The sequence below is a fragment of the Gossypium arboreum genome, chromosome 5, assembly GCF_025698485.1.
Source record: "Gossypium arboreum isolate Shixiya-1 chromosome 5, ASM2569848v2, whole genome shotgun sequence".
In the NCBI taxonomy this organism is placed as follows: domain Eukaryota; kingdom Viridiplantae; phylum Streptophyta; class Magnoliopsida; order Malvales; family Malvaceae; genus Gossypium; species Gossypium arboreum.
The window spans coordinates 84,981,302-85,004,294 of record NC_069074.1 but is presented as its reverse complement, the minus strand read 5'-3'; the positions used below and the strand labels follow the sequence as shown (position 1 = coordinate 85,004,294).

The 22,993-nt window shown below is 33.7% G+C and overlaps 1 protein-coding gene across 6 annotated transcripts; it reads left to right on the top strand.

The window, feature by feature from the left end:
- The first annotated feature begins 10,266 nt into the window (after positions 1-10,266).
- Positions 10,267-21,736, top strand: LOC108453821 (uncharacterized). 6 transcript variants are annotated; one of them, XM_053028983.1, is made up of 21 exons: positions 10,269-10,474; positions 10,935-11,155; positions 12,430-12,486; positions 12,939-12,966; positions 13,054-13,176; positions 14,251-14,362; positions 14,576-14,613; positions 14,724-14,777; positions 15,631-15,699; positions 15,869-15,985; positions 16,108-16,176; positions 16,650-16,729; positions 16,936-17,055; positions 17,130-17,376; positions 18,267-18,359; positions 18,470-18,637; positions 19,014-19,144; positions 19,438-19,570; positions 20,709-20,833; positions 20,936-21,118; positions 21,584-21,736. In XM_053028983.1, exons 2-21 carry the CDS (start codon positions 11,061-11,063, stop codon positions 21,600-21,602), a joined length of 2,061 nt encoding a protein of 686 aa, XP_052884943.1. In that variant the 5' UTR covers positions 10,269-10,474; positions 10,935-11,060; the 3' UTR covers positions 21,603-21,736. The 6 variants fall into 6 exon arrangements, with proteins under 6 accessions (XP_052884940.1, XP_052884945.1, XP_052884943.1 ...); XM_053028982.1 differs by having other exon boundaries at positions 17,127-17,376; XM_053028984.1 differs by lacking the exon at positions 10,269-10,474 and adding an exon at positions 10,524-10,787.
- Positions 21,737-22,993: the final 1,257 nt, after the last annotated feature.

Sequence of the window (22,993 nt, the reverse complement as noted above, 5' to 3'; positions counted from 1 at the left end):
GAAAAAAAAAGGGGGTCATCATCTTTCTTTCTTCAACCGAAACACAGAAGAGAAAAATTGAAAAACTATTTTTGAGCTTCGACAATCGGCTTCTGCATGAGAAGTGAGGGAGTCAAGCTCCATGTTGGAAAAAAATATATATGTAACAAAGTAGCTTAATCAAAGGTCAAATTTGAAAACCGGTAACATTATTATACTTTTCTGTGTCTTTTGATTTTGAAAGAAAGTAGTGAACTACGGATATCTGACTAAATGTTGGTTGTGGATTGTAAGGAAAATAAGCATGTTAAGTAGAGAGTATACTCTACATGTTGTTAGAATTCGATTGTCTTACTCATAAATGTCTCACAGTCTGTTCTATATGGTCATTACTTTTTAGTCGACGAAGACAAAGAGGGAACAAACAACAAGGGGAAAGTCAAGCTAGTAGGTGATACGTCCTTGAGGTGTTTTGTCGGTGAGCTCCTAAACACAAATCTTCACCGTTTGTCTTATATGTCTTTATACTGTGATGTTTAGGTTGTGTATTATGCTTATAAAAAAGTGTTACCTTGTCTTGGAAAAGTTGCCACAATTGCAGATGTATGTTACAAGATAAGGTACATATTGGTTGTGAACTCAATTCATGGAATTAATGATTTGTTTGATGGGTACAATGTTATGTGTATGAAGATTTCTAATTTGTCCGTCAGTTACTCTGAATATCTAATGTTTTGGGTGAGATTTCTATTGTAATATTGATGTATGTTAAGTTGGTGTACAAAAGTGTGCCTAGATGTAAGCATAAGTTTGTTGTATTGATGAATAGTTTCTAAGAAAATCACTATTGATTACGATATATTTTTGAATGCTTGATATGTGATATTTTGATGAAAATAAATTATATACGAAGTATGGGAGTATGGAGGGATGTAATGATGGATGAATGAATAAGGAAATGTCATGTTTGGCACATTGTGCCACATGCTATTTGGCTTTGTGTAGATTCTATTAGACTATATGGAGATTTATGTGCACAAGTATGTGATAAACCTATAAGGGTTCTTCTCAAGAATGTGACTCTGTGGAGTCCAAGGCTCTAAGCCTCACGTTTGTATGCAAGTCTTATAGCTATGGGCAAAAGTATGAAGCAAATGTCCACATCGACTATCTTTCAAGTAGGAGTCCACATGAACTATCTTTCAAGTAGGAGTCCATATGAACTATCTTTCAAGTAGGAGTTCGCTTGGACTATCTTTCAAGCAAGAGTCTGCATGGACTATCTTTCAAGCAAAAGTCTGTAGGAACTGACTATTGATTATGAATTCTCAAGTCTAAGGTCTCCAAGGTATATTTCTACAAACATAAGTCTGCCAAGAATGAGTTCACATGCACGAATTCGCATATATAAATCCACATGTATGAATTCGTATCTATGATTCCACATGTATGAATTTGTATCTATGAATCTGCATGTATGAAATCAATGCATATGCACAAGTGGAATCATCCTACAAGATATAGTAGTGCACGAATGATGAAAGTGAAAAATCGTGTCAATATGTAAAATGGGCTAATTTGTAAGTTGTGCCAATGCGAATGATAAGAGTTCACCACGATCTGCCCTCATACAAGTGATGTCAAACATGAGACCAAGCCTTTAAAGTCATGTCATATGATAATATCATGATCGGGATTGTTATATTAAAAATTCACTAAGTCCATTCGAACTTATGTAGCTTCTTGTTATGCTTTTTAGGTAAAATGGGCTATACGAGACCCTGGAGAGGGACTAAGATAGAATCCATCGAGCCTGTGTAAGCTTGATCCCCTCAACTGGAATATGCATATAATAGGGGCGACCTGTAGGTTGAGCCTTAGGATAAAAAATTCTTGTAACTGAGTTTGAACAACATTGTAGTTATTCCAACATAGGTTGATTGTTACAATTTAAAGAAGTTATTATTGTTAATCATCATTGATTCGCATGTTAGTGTCCCAAACTAGAAATTAGTATGATCGTAGCAATTCTGGTTTGGTTGGTTGATCAGCCAAATGATTGGGATGCTACTCTCACCACCTCTTTAGGTCACAAATCGTCTATCACTAGCACCATGCGAGGTGTGATCATCTCACCACCTCTCCAAGTAAATACAAAGGATATCACGTGTGAGCACTCTCTACTCCTTTGATATCTTGCGAAGTGGTCTATACTCGAATTGATCCCATCATGCTTCGCCGCCTCGCAAGGGATGTGCAAGCATTGCTCACTCCCTACGATTATACCTTTCTACCAAAGAGACACATCTAAGGGTACGCTCCGAGCCTAAAAGGTGGAACATGTCATATGCATGTCACCTAGTTATTCCCTAATGCGTCACATTAAAGAACCCTGCCTTACAAATACAGAAGAATGGCTCTCAAGAAAGGGGAACGAAAAAATCAACCTTAACTAATTGAGTTTGTTAATAAATCATAATTAAAGGTAAATACCTTGAATAATTTATTTGTAGCCAAGATTTTAATTGATTTTGGTAAAATAAATAGCTAAATAAATTTAATATTTATAAATGACACATGTCACGCAAATATTGTGACAAATGTCACATTATAAAAATACCCAGATTAGAAACTTACCATATATGCAAGTATATCTCCTAATATAATATATATATATATATATATATATATGATATATGATATTATTTTTTTATATATTAATATATTCAGGGGCTAAGTCAGAACAATCTTTTTGAGGGGCCGAATGAAATTTTAATTTAATCTTTTTAAGGGGCCGAATGAAATTTTAATTTTTTATAGTCTATATCTTTATAATTTTTAAATAATTAAATCAAATTTTTATAATTTTAAGGGGGCCAAAGTACAATTTTATCTTTACTAATTTAAATTTTTTTTTAAAATTTAAGGGCTTAAATAGTAGTTTTATATTATAAGGGAGTCGGGCCAATGCCAGCCCCCCTCTAGATTTGCCACTGAATATATTATATTATATATTTAATATATTTATAATTTCGTATTATTTTTTATATTATAAGCGATTTTGTATTATATGTTTATTTTTTTCATATTTTATTTATGCCACATCCAAATTCTTAAAATATGCTTTAAACTTCTATATTTTTCATGCATTTGGAATTTAGTCCACTCTAAATTTCAGAATTTTAGTTTCTTACTTTTAAATTTCTTCAAAATTAGGTTCAATTGTTAATATTATTAAAATTCTTTTGTTAAATTCATTGGTGTGATATTTTGAAATTAAAAAAATATTCACTTGGTACCCATATAACAAAAAAAGTTATGAATCTAAATTAAAAATTAATGATAAAAAATTACGAATAATGATAAATTTAACCCTCAACGTTTACATTTTTGTCAATTTGACCTTTATTCTTTTTGAGTTAAATTTAGTATTTAACTTTTCAAAAGAGACAATACTTTTTAATGTAAATGTTGACTAAAACATTAATTTTTAGCAATATTCGGAGCAACTCGCATGGAAATTCACTCGTACTACAAGTTGACATAGAATTATTTATCTTATATGTCATATCAACAAATTATTTAAATTTTCTAAAATATTTTAAAAATTTTTAAAAATGCAAATTCTCATGCAAGTTGCTATGTTTAAAAATTTAATGTTTTAGCAAATATTTCTATTAAAAATAATAATTCAACTCTTTTTGAAATATTGATGGTCAAATGACTCTTTTTCAAAAATTGAGGGTCAAATTTAGCTCAAAAAAAAGAGAGCCAAATTAACAAAAAAAATTAAAACATTAAGGACTAAACTTCCCATTATACCATAAAATTATAGTATTTTTATAACGGTAAAATTATATTTTAATCTCAAAATGCTAACTAGAGGTGTGCTTGGGCCGGGCCGGGCGGGATTCGGGCTGGGCCCATACAAAATTTTAGGCCCGTTTTCTAGGTATGGACCCGGCCTGGACCGAAATATAGGCCTAAAAATTTATCCAAGCCGGGCCCAAAATAAAATTATTAAGCCCGAGCCTAACCCTGCCCTACCCATATTAAATTTTTTAGCCTATTTCATTAAATAAAAATTTTAAAATATAATAAATCAAATACATTTAAAAATATTAAAACAAATATTAAAACAAGAAACAAATAAAAATGAGACTAAAACAATTCTTAAAATAATACACAAATTGAAAATACAATAAAAAGTGGTTATATTAAAATTGAAAGTAAAATGTAAATATGATTAAAAATAATATATATATATATATATTTAATATATAATTCAGGTCGGGTCGAGCCCAGGCCAAAAAAATTTTACCCGAGGCCCGACCCGTTTTCTAAACAGGCCCAATTTTTTTGCCCAAACCCATATTTCGGACCTATATTTTTTACCCGAACCCTCTCAATTTTCAGGCAGACCTTCAGATCACCTGAGTAGCCCGACCCATACACACCTCTAATGCTAACTAATGAGTTTCAATATCAAACTTTTGCTGCAACACTTTAATGACCTCACCAAATTTAGGTTGCAAAGTGTTTTCAATCCTAAAGTACCTCCTTTGTCTTTCTTTACCCTAATTTATGAGAAAAACCATATTGTACCCCAAATAATTGATTATAACATTTAACCCCTAATTAAAGTTTATGTCTTGAATTGCTCCTTTGCACCATGTTTTTAACATGAGAAAGTGAAAGGTGTTGATTTTATGACCCCAAAAATCCCTTTAATGCCAACTTCTTCACTCAACTTCACCATTTATATGCTATTTATTAGGGCATTAGTTGATGAATTGTGTTAATGGTATACTCCACATTAAATCTATTTACAGGTCGAGTTTTAAATATTATTACAACATTATTTTAAATATTATTATTATTATTATTTAAATAGTAAAACGAGATAGTGTGTGAAAAATAAAATAGAATAAAATAAATAAAAATAAAGAACACATAAATTTTACGTGGAAACCCTTTCGGAAAAAAAACCACGGCAAGAGGAGAAGAAAATTCACTATGTCGAAAAATTTTACTCAAATACAAGAGGAATAGACTATGTCTATTTATAGGCTTGCAAAGCCATATTCTAGTAGGATTGAAACACCTTATCCTAATCAATATAAAATAGATGGAGTTTAATAAGGTTTAAAACCTTATTCTAAAATAAAATAAAAGAAGTCTAGTTCTATATGGATTTTACTTTTATTTTATTTTCCATCGTATTTTATTTAAATAAGAATTTGGGTCACTTAATTCTAACAATCTCCACCTTGACACAAATTCTCAATGAACAAGTTCTTCATCGCGAACTTTCAATAAACAAGTTCTTCACCTCTTCCAAAAACCCCTTAAGGGTTTAACTTCAACAATGAACACCAACCAAGTCTAAGCAATGCTCAAACTTGGTTATAGGAAGTGACTTAGTCATCATATCTGCAGGATTTTCATGAGTGCTAATTTTGCTCACAACAATATCACCACGAGCAATAATATCACGAACAAAATGATACCGAATATCAATGTGTTTTGTTCTCTCATGAAACATTTGATCTTTTGTAAGAAAGATGGCACTGATTGTCACAAAATATCGTGCTGATTTGAAGGTCTTCATTGAGTTCACTAAATAGTCCCTTCAACCAAATAGCTTCTTTACAAGCCTCAAGAATCGCCATGTACTCAGCTTCGATTGGTAGACAAAGCGATCGTAGTTTGCAAAGTGGCTTTCCAACTAATTGCACAACCTCCGCTTGTAAAGACGTAACTCGTGAGAGATCTTCTTCTATCAAGGTCTCCAGCAAAATCAGCATCAACATACCCTATAACTCCATCTTTAGTTCTTCCAAACTGTAAGCAAACATTAGTAGTGCCTCGTAAGTATCTTAAAATCCATCGAATCGCTTTCGGTGTTCTTTACCAGATTCGCCATGTATCGCTAATCTGACCGATCGCATATGATAAATCGGACGTGAACAAACCATAGCATACATGAGAGATCCCTCTGCACTAGAGTATGGAACATGTGACATGTACTCAATCTCATTATCGATTGAGGAGATAAGGCCGATGAAAGTCTGAAATGGTCGCTAAAGGAGTACTAATGAAGCTTAGCACTCTGCATATTGAAACTGCAAAGAACTTTCTCAATGTACCCTTCCGACTTAGGTACAATTTACTTGCTTTTCTATCTCCGAGAATCTCCATACCAAGTATCTTCTTTGCTGGTCCTAAATCTTTCATCTCAAATTCTTCACTTAGTTGGGCTTTAACCTTTCTTATCTCTCTTTATCTTTTGTCGCTATCAACATGTCATCAACATAAAGAAGTAGATACACAAAAGAACCATCACTGCTTTTTCTTAAAGTAGACACAACTGTCAAAACTACTTCTTTTGAAATCATAAGAAGTCATAAAGGAATCAAACCTCTTGTACCCTTTGTCTTGGTGATTTGTTTCAAACCGTAAAGGGACTTTTTCAACAAGCAAACATAGTCCTCTTTTTCGAGACTATAAAACCCTCCGGTTGTTGCATGTAAATATCTTCCTCAAGTTCTCCATGCAAAAATGCGGTTTTACATCTAACCGCTCAAGCTCCAAATCATGCATGGCAACAATACCAAGCAAAGCTCGAATCGAACTATGCTTAACAACCGGAGAGAACACATCGTGAAGTCCACTCGAATTTGATCTGTAACCCTTTGCAACAAGCCTTGCTTTATATCCGGTTCTTCAACTCTTGAGTCCCTTCTTTCTTTTAAACACCCATTTACAACGAATGCCTTTTTACCTTTAGGAAGTTTTACAAGATCCCATGTTCGCTTTTTGTGGAGTGATTCCATCTCCTCTTGCATAGCAAACATCCACTTTTCGAGTCTTCACACTAATCGCCTCGTAATAATTAAATGGCTCTTGATTCGCATCTATATCTTCACCACATTTAAAGCATAAGCAACTAGATCAACCTCGGCATACTTCTTTGGAGGTTTAATTTCTCTTCTTGTCCTGTTTTTGGCGATAGAGTATTGCGGTGAAGAAGCAACTCTATTCTCAATTTTGTCTTGGCTTGAGGAGTTGATTTCGTATTAATCGATGCTCCACCGCTTTTGGTTTTCTTTATTGGAAGAGTCTTTAAGAGATAAGTTAGGTAGCATAGCGTTTCATCAAAACAACATCTCCGCTAATCACAACTTTTCTATTTTCAGACACCATAACTTATAGCCTTTTACACCACTTTATAACCAAGAAAACGCATTTAATGGATCTCGGTTCCAATTTTCCATTATCAACATGAGCATACGCAGGACACCCAAAAATCTTTAAATCGAATAATTAGCAGGATTACGGACCATACCTCTTGTGGAGTCTTTTTCTCAATGGCAGCGGATGGAGATCGGTTGATAAAAAACATGCAGAGAGGTCGCTTCGCCCAAAATGACTTTGGTAAGTTGGCATTTGACAACATACATCGAACCTTCTCCATGATCGTTCGTTCATTCGCTCGCAACGCCGCTTTTGTTGTGGAGTATGACGAATCGTCAAGTGTCTCATGATCCTTCGACTTGCACAATCTATTAAACTCATCGAGCGTAACTCTAAGCCATTGTGCATGCGGAGGTATTTTATCTGTTTTCCGTCTATTTTTCAATCATAATTTTTCAAGACTTAAATGTGGAAAACACATCGCTTTTCGCTTCGGAAGAACGCCCAAACTTTTCTCGGAAAAATCATCAATAAAGGTTAGCATATAATTAGCTCCACCTCTCGAAGGCACTCGGGGCCCCACAGATCGAATGGATATACTCCAACGTTTCCTTCGTGTTATGGATTCCTCTAGTGAATCGAACTCTCTTTGCTTCCCAAAAACACAAGACTCACGAAATTCAGGTTTGCAAATTCCTTGCCCATTAAGAAGTCCTCTTTGCTTAATTCGCCATGCCATTCTCACTCATATGCCCTAGGCGCATATGCCAAAGTTTAGTAATATCATCATCCGACAAGGAAGAGGAAGCGACAAATGCATCACCGATATGAGAGAACCTCAGAAACATATAACTTGGCAATCTTTCTTTGCCCTTTCATCACAACAAGGACTTTTTGAAATCTTTAAAACCCCACTTTCATTGTGTGTATCATGCCCTTTTGAATCAAGAGTACTCAACGAAATTAAATTTCTTTTCAATTCGAACATGCCGACGTCACTAAGTGTTCGACAACTCCATCAAACATCTTAACTTTAATTGTTCCAACACCGCGATTTTACATGAAGCATTATTTCCCATCAAAACAACACCTTGAGATCATCGTTTCATAAGTTGTAAACCAATCCCGATTGGGACTCATGTGGAAGGTGCACTGAATCAAGTATCCATTCCTCGCTTACTTTAGAATCATTGATGAAGCAACTAGAAGTTCACCATCATTGTAGTCTTCTACAACATCGCCTTCACCAAATTTTCTAGTTGTTTTCCTTTTGATTCGCAGACCTCCCTTTTAATCTTATTTTGTAGCTTATAGCACTCAGATTTAATGTGCCCTTTCTTCTTGTAGAAGTTACAAGTTTTACCTCTGCTTGAAGATTTCGATCTACCCTTAGATTTACCACGAGGATTCCGTTCTCGTGTTCTACCACGATCATCATCAACATTCCGGTCTTGTCTCCCACGAACAATGAGACCCTCTCCCGAGAGTTGGGTTTAACCACAAGATGCTTCATCTTATCATACGAGGTTAAAGAATCATAAACCTCATCAACTGTGAGAGACTCGCGCTATATAAAATCGTGTCTCTAAAGGTTGAATAAGACGGGGCAACGAACAAAGTAGAATCAACCCTAGATCTTTCTTATCATCTTGAACCTCCATGGCCTCCAAGTTTGAGAGAATTTCTTTAAACACCGTTAAGTGTTCGTGTACGACGCACCTTCCTCCAAACGATGAGCATAAAGACGCCGCTTCATATGCAACTTGCTTGTTAGAGTTTTCGACATACATATTTGTTCTAGCCTCTTCCATAATGCAATGCAGCTTTTCTTTCATCACATCCTGCAAAATTTCGTTGGACAAATGCAGATGTAATTGTGTTAATGCCTTTCGATCCTTACGCTTCTTCTCTTCATCGTTAATGTCGAAGGCATCTTATCTATCCTAGCAGGGCATCCTCTAGATCCATCTGCAAGAACGCTTGCATCTTAATTTGCCACAACGCAAACTGGTGTTGCGATCCAACAATGAATTTCATACTTCAAAGATGCCATTACCGTGATCGAGATGAATAACCCTAAGCTCGATACCAATTTGTGAAAATAAAATAGAATAAAATAAATAAAAATAAAGAACACATAAATTTTACGTGGAAACCCTTTCGAGAAAAAAACCACCAGGCAGAGGAGAAGAAAATTCACTATGTCGAAAATTTTTACTCAAATACAAGAGGAATAGACTATGTCTATTTATAGGCTTGCAAAGCCATATTCTAGTAGGATTGAAACACCTTATCTAATCAATATAAAATAGATGGAGTTTAATAAGGTTTAAAACCTTATTCTAAAATAAAATAAAAGAAGTCTAGTTCTATATGGATTTTACTTTTATTTTATTTTCCATCGTATTTTATTTAAATAAGAATTTGGGTCACTTAATTCTAACATAGTGACCTAAGCTTGATTCGAGTTTAGAAATAATTTTTTTAATTTCAAATTGTGACATGGTATAATTCAAAGGTAAAGGGAAAGGGCGAGTACGAACTTAGCCCCCTCCCCAAAACTAGAAAAAAAGTATGTTTGATAAAATTTTAAATTAGTAAACAGAAAATTATACTTTGCTCTAAAAATTAATAAAAGTTTTATTTAATTATATTTTAATCCTTATAAAATATATAATTTAATTTTAACCCTTAAAAAGTCGTAACTTCGTTGATATAAACCCAAATTTTATTATATGAAAAGTTATTTAATATTTCGTAATAAATTTTCACATACATAATTATAATTTATTTATAAAATTAATAAATAAATATAATAAATAATGAGATATGATGTAATATTAAATATCTCTTGTAATTATATTTTAGAATAATTATTTTTATTTTACTAATTTTCTTCGAAAAGAATAATAGAAAAAAAGGAAAAAGAAAAAAAAAACAAAGAGTCAATAACGGGCTCGGCCGGCTTTGTTGAGCCATGTCGTTGACCGAAGTGGGCCGCTCTGGCTCGGCTCATTAGAGCCTGAAAATGAAAGCTGATAAAAAACGATGCGTTTTTAATTCATCAAGAAATTAAATTTACCCGTAAAAAAAGGAAAAATTACAAAGCAAAGTCCTCCATTAACGAACATCTTCTGTTTTATTCCTCGATCTCTTTGAAAGCTTTGAAAAAATAAAAATAAAAACAAAAATAAAAATAAATCCATTCTTTCTCTCACTCTCTCTATTGATGAAAAACAGGGAGAGACAAACATCGAAAGAGTAACGAAAGAGAAAAGATCTTCCCCAAATCGAAGAGGTAAAATTTTCATAGAAAATAACGTTTCTCCAATTGATTCATCATTCATGTAATGAAAGGAAAGAAAAAGACCAAGTTGTTGTGGTGTTTTTTTGTAAGAGACATGGGGATGTTGTGGTTTCATTATCGAAAGAGAGTGTATTTTGTAATGGGTAGTAGTTAAAATTTGTTTTCTAAGGATTCTTGTTGGGTTTTTTTTCTGTTCGTATGTCACTTTAATACATCCTCTTTTTTCACCTAAATAGAAAAGGAAATCTTCTATTTGTTGTGTGTGTTTTTTTCGGTGTCTCTCTGGGTATGCTTTGCTTTCACTGTAAGAGCTTCTGGATATTTTCTGATTTTAATTTCTTTTTAATTGGATTTTTAGATCTTGAAATGTGGGATTCTTTTGGGGTATGCTTTTGCTTTTTGTAGACGTTTTGAGGATATTAATGGGTTTTGTTTTAAATTTCTGTTTCAGGGATTGGATTCTCGAGGCTGGTTTTGGCAATATGGAACTGGGTATTGAACTGTAATTGAAGAATGGGTAGACTGTGAATTTTGGGTTGGTTTTGATCTTTGGTGTCAAAGGGGTTTGTGCGTACAAATGGCTGACATAGCAGGTTTACGAGAAGCAGCGGGGTCTAGATTTAGTGAAGTGGAGTTGATTGGCAGAGGATCTTTTGGTGATGTCTATAAAGCGTAAGTCTATCTCAATTTCTTTTGTTATCATTCTGCTCCAGTACTTTTGCATTTTTATTTACATTTTGTTATAAGAAAAGAACTTCAGACGAATGTAATAGTGTTACTCTGGATTGATGTATTTGCATGCATTTTAACTTTATTGCTGGTGTTTAATTTAGGAGTTGCTTGGTGTTTGCTAGGGGTAAATTAGCTGTTTGATGGTAAATATTACCAATGGTACTGTTGAAATTAAATCTTTTAGAGTCTAACTAAGTTGAAAATACATCGTGCTCCTAAGATTTGAATTTGTACTTTTAATTTAAATATAAATGAAAAAGATCTTCCCATAAGTGTGGGGAGAAAGGAGCCTCAAGGGCAATTGGGTGCTGAATTACTGAGCTATAAATTGACCATTAGATCTTATACACTTCAGGGAGGAGTTTATGAAGACCCCTGCTAACTTTATGATCCCTAGAATAGGTTTATTCAATTAAGTTTGTTCTTTTTTATACTGAATGAGTTCTGTAATGTTTAAACTCTTGGATTATCCTAGGTAGGCACATTAATTAGTCTATGTTAATAATAGATTAGGCTTAGAAAATGTCTGATGCAAAAGGAAAAACTTGTGTACTGTCTAGGAACATTGTGAATTTTTTATGAACTATTGGAATGAATTGCAAGGTTGCAAATATTGAGTGTCCTCAAGAAACTGAGTTTTAGTTGTGGTGTTTAAAACCATTGCAAAGTGTTCTCATTTGAAGCTCTGTTGGAATAGAGCCCTTTATTTAATAACTCATATCTGTTTTTGCTTATCAAGGAAAACTGTTTTTTGGTCTCCTTTTCTTGAGTTTTGCTCAAATAGATTAGGCTGACACTTCAGAAAGAGGATGCTGTAGTCAACCATTTTCCCTCTTAGTTATTTGTTTACTTGTCTATTTATTTAATGGTGTGTTAAGGTAACCTTAATTATATGAGAACACATAATTTGAGGGCTTGCATATCAGTTATGAAATCTATATTTGTAACTATTACTCTCCTGGTCTGTTGGTAATTGTTATAGGACTGACGTTGATTCTTTCTAAATGAGTTAGAGAACGGACATTCTATTTGATGTTCCAGGCATATATGGCACCTTATCTTATTTGACTATGTAATGTAACTGCTAGTTATACTGCAAGACCTTTATGACAGGTTCTTACCCATAATCATGTTAGATATGCTATGGCTGTTTAAATCATGAATCATGATTGATGAAAATGAGAAGGATAGCTGATGCCTTGCTTGATGTTCAGGTTCGATAAGGAACTGAAGAAAGAAGTTGCTATTAAGGTTATCGATTTAGAGGAATCGTAAGTTGATAGCTTTGCTATTTTTGTTTAATTTATTCCTCATATATTCGAGTTTTAAAGGCAGGTGGTTGCTGTGTGCAAGAAAGTCTTGTTTACGATCTTCCATTCATTTTCCATTTGTTTAAATATTAACTTGCTCTCTTTCCCTCATCTCCCTCTTACTGACAGTCTCTATGTAGACTAGTGAGTTTTTCTGGTGAGAAAACCACCTTTTCTTGGTAAATAAGCATCAGTAGTTTGTGTGTGTTAGCAAAGCAAATTTATCTTCCCATTCATCCGTAGAAGTCCCATTATATATATCATCGACTTGCATGGGAGTTTGCTGATGCATTTATTTACTTCAAGTAGACTTGGAATGTAACAACTTCCAATTGCTAACTGTTTATTTTGCTCTTCATATTTCAACTCTTTCTTATGCATGCTTTATTTTTATTTTATTTTGCATTTTGCAGTGAGGATGAAATTGAGGACATCCAGAAGGTATTGCCTTACTTTCTTACGAGCTAGTATCCGAAGTTTTTAACAAATAGGTTACTAGGTCTTTCATATGTGTTCTTTTGGCTCCAGGAAATTTCTGTTCTGTCACAATGTCGTTGTCCATACATCACAGAGTATTATGGTTCCTATCTTCACCAAACTAAACTATGGATAATAATGGAATACATGGCTGGTGGTTCAGTTGCTGACCTAGTAAGTTACTTCTATCATTTGCTTCTACACGTTTGGTGCATGATATCTAATTGAAGATTAATGAGGAAGTTTTGCTTCCAAATAGATATGATACCTCTTTTTCACTCTGTTTTTGACCAAGATTTTGATAAAGATGAAAGCGGCCATAACAAAGATCATTGCAAATATTCCATTAAGAAATAAATTACCAAGTGTCATTGATAAAGATCATGCAATAAATAATAATGGATTGATTTGTTATTGCTTGCTGTTTTCTTAGTGAACCTAAGGACTTGATTTGGTGGCCTTTTTCTTTTCTTTTTTCTATCTATATTTGCCATATGGATCAAAGTCTCTTGAACATGAACTGCTATTGTTTTGCTTTGCTTTTGATTTTACTCTTCCTGTTTTATTCTTCTTTTTCTTCCTTTTTTTTTTTTTGGGGGGGGGGTGATTGTTGCAGGGGACAAGAGTGGTTAAAATAGTGTTCTTTCTATTTAAAAATTATTTGGAGATAGTGACGAAAAAGATGCTTTTGAGGGTTTTGTAAATGATTCACTTGTATTTCAACTAAGAATACAAAGGTATATATACAAATTATGTAGACCTAACTAAGGAAATAATAATCTATACAATAGATAGAATCCTTAATAATTAGCAAAATACAATCCCTAAAAATCAGCCTATTAAGGCTGTCGACAGTCAACATTATCGATAACATGATAAAAAATTCTTTAGAACTACCTTTAAGTGCTAAATGTCAACTGAAGTAGGTGATAACTTTGAAGGCGTCACTACCATCTTTCCTTTTAGTAGCTGAAAATTCTCTTTTGTGCTTTTAGCTCCAATTTCAAGGCATTTTCTTTGCAGATCTTGGCAGTCTTTTTGTTTAATTCTGTTCTATGCATACAATCTCTGATTTGATTTTTTTCCGGGGTACAGTACAACCACCAATCTTCTCATACTTCTTTGGTACTAATCTTTGTCTTCACTTGTATTGTGTTGTGCACTTGCTAGTTATCTGATTTCATGGGCTATGATTCCCGAATAACGTTTATTTGTTATGGAATGCTTACGGTGACTCTTTATATGCAGCTCCAGTCAGGCCCTCCGCTAGATGAAATGTCAATTGCGTGTATTTCACGGGATTTGCTGCATGCAATTGAATATCTACATAATGAAGGAAAGATTCATAGAGATATCAAAGGTTGTTTTCTTCACTTGTTCTTAACAATAAATATAGTTTTCACAAAGATAAGAAGAAAATTTTAGAACATTTGGTTTTAGACTATAGGCATGTGTCCTGTGTTAAATTATTTCTCATTTATTTTCAGCCTTCTTTTAATTTCTTTAAATGTTGTATGGATTTATTGCTTTACCCTTTGTTAACTGACAAAATTTTTGTTATCCCTATTGGCAGCGGCAAACATTTTATTGTCCGAGAATGGTGATGTTAAGGTACTTGTCTTAAATGGACTCATGTTAGTATGACTACTTTGCATTGAGTGGATATGAGTGTATGTTTAAGTGGATGAAGGTTGCAAGTTAATTTTATGGCCTTGTAACAGGTTGCAGATTTTGGTGTTTCAGCACAATTAACAAGGACGATATCACGGAGAAAGGTGCAGTATTTTGTTTAAGATGCATCATTTCTCCAATTAGCCAGAATGCCCTTTTTTAGGCTTTACTGCTGCTTTTTTTTAAATATTTCTATGGCTTTAGTAACTTTGTGATTTCTCTCTCTCCACATCTCTCTATACATGATCTTATGATGCTAATATAAAACCCTTTTTGATAGGTTTTAATTTACTAGAATTTTTTGTTTGTATCTTTCCATTTTGAATTGAAGGTTCACATTTGATCTGACTCATCTAGTTTCTGAAAAAAGCTTTCACCTTAAGGTTTTAAACTAGAATTTAGTTTCTTAATAGCTATTCCATGGTTTTTACTCCATGAACTAGAAAATTGAAAATAAATAGCTTCTAATAAAATGAAAGGTAAGGTTTTGGTGGTCAAGAATGGAAAAAGAATATTTTCTGGAACTTAAAGCTTGACATGGAATTGGAAATGGCAGGGTTCAATTTTGTAGTGAATGCAAGTGATTCTGGATAACAACCTCTTTGTTTTTAGTTCTTTTTTTTTTTTTTTGTACACTCCATTTCTAACTATTATCTGCATCTTTCTATCATTAAATCTGGAATTGTATTCTCTATGCAAACTATTTTATCTAATGGCTGTTTTAGCATGGTAATTGTACTATTGCCATTTGCCATCCATTTGATTTTTACCTACAGTTTATTCAGTGTTGCTAGGGCTGGTTGTCTTAGAAAGAAATTTGAAATGATATTTATTGAAGGATTAAAATCAGCCTGAGTTCTATTTACCCCACTAGTGATAATTTCTTAGTGCAGTGTTACAGGTGGTCTCTGATTGTCATATCATCATCAATGAACTAATATGGTTAACAATGTTCAGACTTTTGTAGGAACACCTTTCTGGATGGCACCAGAAGTGATTCAGAATTCAGATGGATACAACGAAAAGGTACTTCTAAAAACTGTGCTTTGGAATTTTTCTCAAGTTGCTCCTATTACCTGCCATCCATTTGCTTATCCTCTCCCTCTTAGGTACATATGCATGGCCTTCAATATATTGTATGCTAAGCCTTGTTAAATAATGAGCATTCCATCACTGGGGCTCTTTTCTGATACAGGCTGATATATGGTCTTTGGGCATAACTGTGATTGAGATGGCCAAAGGAGAACCTCCACTTGCAGACCTTCACCCTATGAGAGTTCTTTTTATTATTCCGCGAGAAAATCCACCTCAGGTAATTTCAATAGCTTTTGTTGTCATGAAGTTTATATCAAATGATTTATTCTTATGTTCCCATTCTCATTATGGAATGATCACATTTATGGTTTCAATGTAATCAAAATTTCTATCCCACAGTTGGAAGAGCATTTTTCCCGCCCTATGAAGGAATTTGTTTCCTTATGTTTGAAGAAAGTACCTGCTGAGGTAAGTAATTATGCTTTCATGTTGCTTATCCCTGTTTCCTTTCGCTTATCACTCTTTTGTAATGGGAACAGAGTCCTTTCCATTTTACAATGTTAGAGATGTGATTGTCTATTCATGGTAAATTATGTTTTTAAATGGTATTCTTTTCTTCTGGGGCACTCAACAAATTCCCTTTGTGTTTGGAGAACTTTTCTTTTTCGACATGTCGTAAGAGGAAACATATTTTGTGTTTGACCCCAATTAGTAGGGTAAGGTGTAAGTAATTGAGTATAGATAAGGTTAGAAAATGGACTGTTTTGGTATCTAGTTTCCCCCCAAACTCTATCAGCCACCAATTAAAATGCAACATTACTGTTGGTGTTTTGGTGTCTAAAACTATTCTGATGTCTATAGGCGATCATGGTTTTATCGGCTTAATTATTTCTGAATGCTCTAAATTGTCTTATGCTTTTCTTTAATATGTTTAATATCAGAGGCCTAGTGCCAAGGAACTTCTCAAGCATCGTTTTATCAGGAATGCTAGGAAGAGTCAGAAGCTTCTGGAGAGAATTAGGTACCCTCTTGAACTTAGGGTTTCATAACCTACATATGAATGGAATCTGTATCTGACAGTTTTGAGATGTCAAAGCACCTTGGAACACTATGCTTATGGCATTAGTAATGTTTCTGACATGCCATGACAAGAGGATGTTAAGTCCAGTGTATCAATCTTGCATTGTTTATTGTAGTAAAGATGCTTGTGTTTCGTGTTCTCAATAGAGAGCGCCCAAAGTACCAATTAAAGGAAGATGGAGAAAATGGCCCCATGGCTGTAGGAGAATCAACCGACACTTTGAAGGTGACGAGAGATATAGGAGGTGACGGAACTGTTCGAGCTAGGTGAGTTTATTTTGTTGATTAACAGCGCTTCTTTGTATCTCGGTGGGATTCTTACTGACTTGTTTGATCAGCAGTAATCTGGGGAAAACATTTAAAAGTGCTGGGTGGGACTTCAGCATTGGTGGATCAAATAGTACAGGTACTGTCCGAACTGCTGCAAAACCTCCTCAGATTAGAGAGAGGAAACTAGAAGCTTCATATAATCAAGCAAGACCGAGGACTCCAGAAAGTGGTAATGCTCTTAGTGAATCTAGGGAAGCTTCCTTTGGAAAAGGTGCTAGGGAATCATATCACAATGAACATCAGGATAATGACCATGATGTAAGGTTCTCTTTCTCTTTCTGTCCCACACACACACACACAACGTGAAGTAATTCCAACTTTGCATTGCGTCATTGCTTTTGACATCATAAGTTTTTCCTTTTTGTTCTATGCCCTTAATAAAAAGATGTGTTTTATGGGATGATCTAGCGGCTTCAAAGCCCATTCTTCTAACATTGACTAGATGGACTTAGGCTTGATTATGTTTTAATGTATGATTGACTTTTTTATTTTTTATTTTTTTTTTGAGAATTCTTTTCTTGTTTGACATTAATGTGGCTAGAAATTAAGTTCACTATATGCATTGTTGTCAAAGGCACAAGGCAAACCTAGGTGAGAGAAGCTGATATTGCTTCCTGAGGGAAGCAGGGTGTAATATTTATATGTTTTTATATATACAAAATAAGCTTTAAGATTTATAACTATATTCATAAACTCAGAAGAGTGGTCCACTTTTATCCTACAAAACATGAGACATTTGCCTTATTCTTTTGGCCAATATGCATGATTTGTTTATAATCCCAAGTTTGTTATTGAATGCTCAAATACTTAGAAATAGAGAGTTCGATAGTGTACTTATTGAATGCTCAAATACTTAGAAATAGAGAGTGCAATAGTGTACCTTTTATCTTTTACTATTATAGGTACAGTTAATGATAAGACATAAAATTTAAAGAAATGCAAGATCTTCAGTCAGGCTGGCTTTTCTTTTGCGCCTATCACCTTGTAGAAAAATGCAATTAGGTGCACCAAGCATGTGCCTTGCCTGAAAGAGTCTGAGGCAAGTTTTATAGTGTTTCACTTTAGCGTCTAGCCATCTGCCTTTACACAGACTATAAGAAACTTTTACCTCAGATCTTGTTACATTGTTTTTGTTGCTCTATTCCCAGGATGAAATGTCTGTCAGTGGGTCGGGAACCATTGTCATAAAATCTCCTAGAGGATCTCAATCATCTGCATTGTTTCGTGACTCAAGCTCCCTTGTAAGCTTCCTTCACTTCAAAGTTGTCTTCACAAAAGTATTAAGGAGATAAAGTTTGTATTGCTTTCTTGTCTTGACCATTGATTTTATTAATTTTAATGTGTTGTGTAGTCTAGCAGCACATATGAATCTTTTGAAGATGCTTCTACCAGTGGAACTATTGTGTTACGTGGCCAAACTGATGATCCTGATTCTCCACGAACCCCAAGATCCAGGCAAGGAATTCAAGATAGAACTTCGAGTGCATCAGTTGAAGATAGCGCATCAAATCTTGCAGAGGTGGTTTTTAACCGTAAACGTTTTGATATTCCTTGTTTGGTTGTGAATTATAATGTTATAGAATCTGCATCATTAATTAATAATTGATACTGATATGTTTTATGATGTTGCAGTTTTGCTATTGTATATCTCTAACATGCACTTGTTTGATACTTTACTTATTGTTCTTAATTCTGTCTTACAAGAAATACTCAAAATCATTCTTTAGCTGGATTTCTCCTGAAGCCTTTCACTGTATAATGTTCTTATTATTTGATATGCAAATTCCTCTTGTAGAATCTGAGTTTAGCATTGAACTTGAATTTATTATTAGCTTCCAGATTGAGAGTGTATCATCATGCTTTCTATCGAAACTCATCTTGTAATGTCAATTCAGGCAAAGGCTGCAATTCAAGCAGGGTTGAGGAAAGCAAATGCTAGGGACAGGTCTTCAAGGAGCAAGCTTAATAGTCCTGGCCATGAAAACAGAAGAAAAGACCTAACAAGTAACTGTTCTGATTCGTCTAGGTAAGCCTGATAAACTATGTTACTTGGACTCGATTGTGATTGTGAGATATGGGTATGTGCCCGACATATATATGTTTAATTTTTCATTTCTTTTTTCATGTATGTGGAGGGTCCCTGAATGATCATATCTCCGTATGCATGTCCAAAAATATGTTTAACATGGGTACTTCAAGAAAGATGATGAGTTTGAGCAACCTAATAAAGAAATTAACTTTTTACACAAATGCAGAATTTTATATATCTTTGGTATTTGGTTGTGTCATTTTCTCTGAAGTATTGCATTTCAATTCCAGCGGTTCTCGTGAATATTTTGATGCACCCAAATTACTTTCGAGATCAAGCCAAGCTAGTAATGATGAAGAAAATGCTAAGATAGCATCAGCATCTGTACCACTATCAATGTTACTTATTCCTTCTCTAAAAGAGGTGCGTACGATATACATGTTTTTTTAGTTTTTCCTTACCAATTAGTGTGATAGAGGTAACATCCAAATATTCTTCCAATTTAAGTAATCTTTAACCCAGAGGGTGCATTAAGATGCTTATCAATTATCAAGTATGCAATATGTATAACTTAGGCTGTGCTTGGTAGAGAGGAAATAAAATTAGAAAGATGAAAAATTAAAGAGGTGGAAAAATAGAAAGATGGAAATATAAATTGTTCGTTCCATGGTTGTGCTTGGTAGGAAAGATGGAAAATTTGAAAGATAATGTAATTTTCTTTCCATCCATTGCTTGATAGAATTGAAAAATGGAAGGAAATGAAATAGAACATTTGAAAAATGCATAATTTTGAATAACATGGACCTCTCTCATTTTCTCCCCTCTCATTCTTCCAATTAGGAAGGGTTGGGTTCTATGCATTAGGATGGAAAATGATTCTCTGTCCTATCTTCTTTCCTCTTTACTTCTTTTCCGTACCAAGCACACTTGAAATTTATTTTTTTCCCACTTTTCCACTCCCTCTATCCATCCCTCAACTTTTCCTCCCAACCAAGCACACCTTTAAGTCTTGGTAATAACTCTAATTCATCTGGATCAAAGTAGCCTTATAATAGTAACTGAAGTGAAACAAGACTCCAGACCTGCTTCTGTCAGTGGGTAATCATGAAAATTGTCTTAAGGTGCGAGTAAAATTTCAGACTGTGAGATAGGATGTTTGAAATAGTTTTGACTCGTGGAATATTAATCTAAGGTGAGCAACTTAATATGAGTAAACTCGTGAGGAAGTCTAAAACAGGTGATTCAAAGAGCAACCTGTGAGTATATGTGTGTGTTCAAAGCCATTAATTCATATTAAGAACTTCTTTGGGAACATGATTCTATGATGTATATGATATGGATGCTTTTATTGCAATAGGAGATTTAGTTTTATTTATTTATTATATCAGGTTTTATTAAGAGTTTTAGTTTTACTTATTTTCTCGACCTGTGACTAGATCCTACACCAAGACACATAACAGTATACTTCAATTTCCTCTATTACTGTATCAGCTATCAACATTTGTTAAGTCTGAATTAGATTTGTTATATCTTAATAGTTTTGTCAATGCACATAATGTAGGTCATTGCTGATGATTCAGAAGGGTCAGTTGTGCGTGCAGTTACGAATTCCCTCATAAACATGGAGCGAGCAAAGCCTGGATCTTGTGAAGCTCTTGTTCGCAAGTTGCTCGAGCGATTGGCAAGGTTATAAACTTTTTATTTTCTATTCCCATGGTATTGTTCCCTTTATATGTATTGCACTGTCTTTTAACACGATGGAACTCAAGCAGAGGTAAAATTTTGCAGCTCAAAGGAATCTTCCATGAAAGATATGCAGGAGCTGGCTGCTCGCAAGTTCAATAAGGGAAAAACAACTCCTGAAGATGCGCAAAATGCAAACCCAGAAACTGAGAGTCGAAAAAGGCAGCAGCATAAAGAGCTTCCTTCAAATTCCAACTTGAGCCCACTTGCTAGATTTCTACTTTCTAGGTTTGTTGAAATATTACTCCTTGACTAGACAAATGATTTTCTATGATAGTCTTAAGTGTTGGATATGGGTATGTTCAATTTTTTCTTTGAGAGTTTTTGGAGGATCATATCCTCAATCCTTGTCAAAAAAATGTGTTCGGCAGCAATGTTGAACATGGGTCTTTGAAGAAAAACAAAAAGTTGGAGCAACATTGGCACTAAACTGTAGGAATAATTGATGGTAAACAATTCGATATCTAGCACTACCCGATCCTATTTCTACTGATTAGATTTGGTATCCATAGTGGATTCAAAACGATTCAGACAGAAACCTTCAGATCTCCAATATCTGAATCGGCTTTGAATATGGTTTGGACTTAGGATAATGTTGAATACCAGAATGGTTCGTTTTCATATGTTTTGAAAGTTACAGATCTAATCCGCAGCCATGTCTAAGTAAACTGTTTTTGTGATGTGATAATGCAGATGGCAAAGCCAAACATGAGGTGGAGATATCAACCCAAGATTTGATTATATCTCTGTTTTGTAGCGTGTTATTTTCTTTCATGCATTTGTTATGATTTTGATTGTACATAACCTTTTTAACAAATTGTGTATTTGTTATCCCTTTTGATTAAATTCTCTTTCTACATTTTTGTTTCTTGAGGTGCCAATTTTCATGTATACTTTATTTTGCTTTACAACATGTAATCTCAACAATATTTAATCATTTATTAAAATTTATTTTTTGCTCGATTTGATTATATTCAATTTTTTTAAAAAATTAATCCATTTTAGTGTTTTTGGATGTCATCTTTTCATGGCTTAACGTACTTAAATTACTTTTTTAGGGTAAATTACAATAAAAATTTTTATTATAAAATGACCACTCAATTATGGTTTTAGTTACTCAATTATGAAAAATTACAAAATGATAATTTAATTAATTGTCTTTCATCATATGGTTAATGTAAAATTTAGTTGGGTGATCATTTTGTAATTTTATACAATTGGGTAATACAAAAATTTATTAATAATTAGATGATATTTTATAATATTTTATAATTGAATAACTAAAAAGGAAAAAAAAACCATAATTAAGTGATTATTGATGTTTCAAGTTGATAGTTAAATAATTGCATCCCTGAATTTCATCATAACAATACCATGTAACACGATTTTCTTCTGGAATTGATGGGAAGAAGAGAGAGAAAAGTGGGAAAATAGAATAAATGAAACAACGTAAAAAAAGGAATAAGTTAGCTGAAATATTTTAATGGAGATAAGATTGAGTAATAAAAGAGTAGCTTAAGAGCCAGAAAAAGTTTAGAAAAATTAGTATAGTTTAATTGCCAATATGTTTGTAGGTTAAAGATAGTTTTTTTCTTATTTATGTCTGAAAATTTGAATCTCAAATTCAACTACTTTAAGAAAAATGTTCAAGAACAATAAAATCAGAATGAATGCAGATATTGATGTTTTTATTATTTCTCTGTTTTTTTTCTTCTTGATATCTGATCATTTTCATGAATTGGAGGTCTCAAGACCATCGGAAAAATGTTATGTATTTACCAGCTGAAATTCAACTACTTTAAATGATCCAAATTCCAAGCTTTCCATATGTTAGGTAAAAAATGTGTCATTGTTGCAATACTTCCAGTTTCAGCACTGTAGACTCCCAGAGATCGATAAAACACAAGAATTAGAGCCACAGCTGCTATGAATTTTAAATGAGTTCTTGCATGTATCTATACCAGACTTTAATTAAACTGGTGTTACGAGCTAACCAGAAACTTGGTCGAAAAACAAAATCTAAAAGACCTTGTCTTTTACAAACAAATATGATTACAAGGATATTTATATCTTCTATATCAAATCCTTAAAAGAAACTAAACA

Bases quoted from the DNA above. Each gene is read 5' to 3' on its own strand.
- LOC108453821 (XM_053028980.1), top strand. From the start codon at position 11,061: ATGGCTGACATAGCAGGTTTACGAGAAGCAGCGGGGTCTAGATTTAGT. The intron at 14,363-14,575 runs GTTGTTTTCTTC...CCCTATTGGCAG, and splicing joins GATTCATAGAGATATCAAAG to CGGCAAACATTTTATTGTCC. The intron at 19,571-20,708 runs GTGCGTACGATA...CACATAATGTAG, and splicing joins TTATTCCTTCTCTAAAAGAG to GTCATTGCTGATGATTCAGA.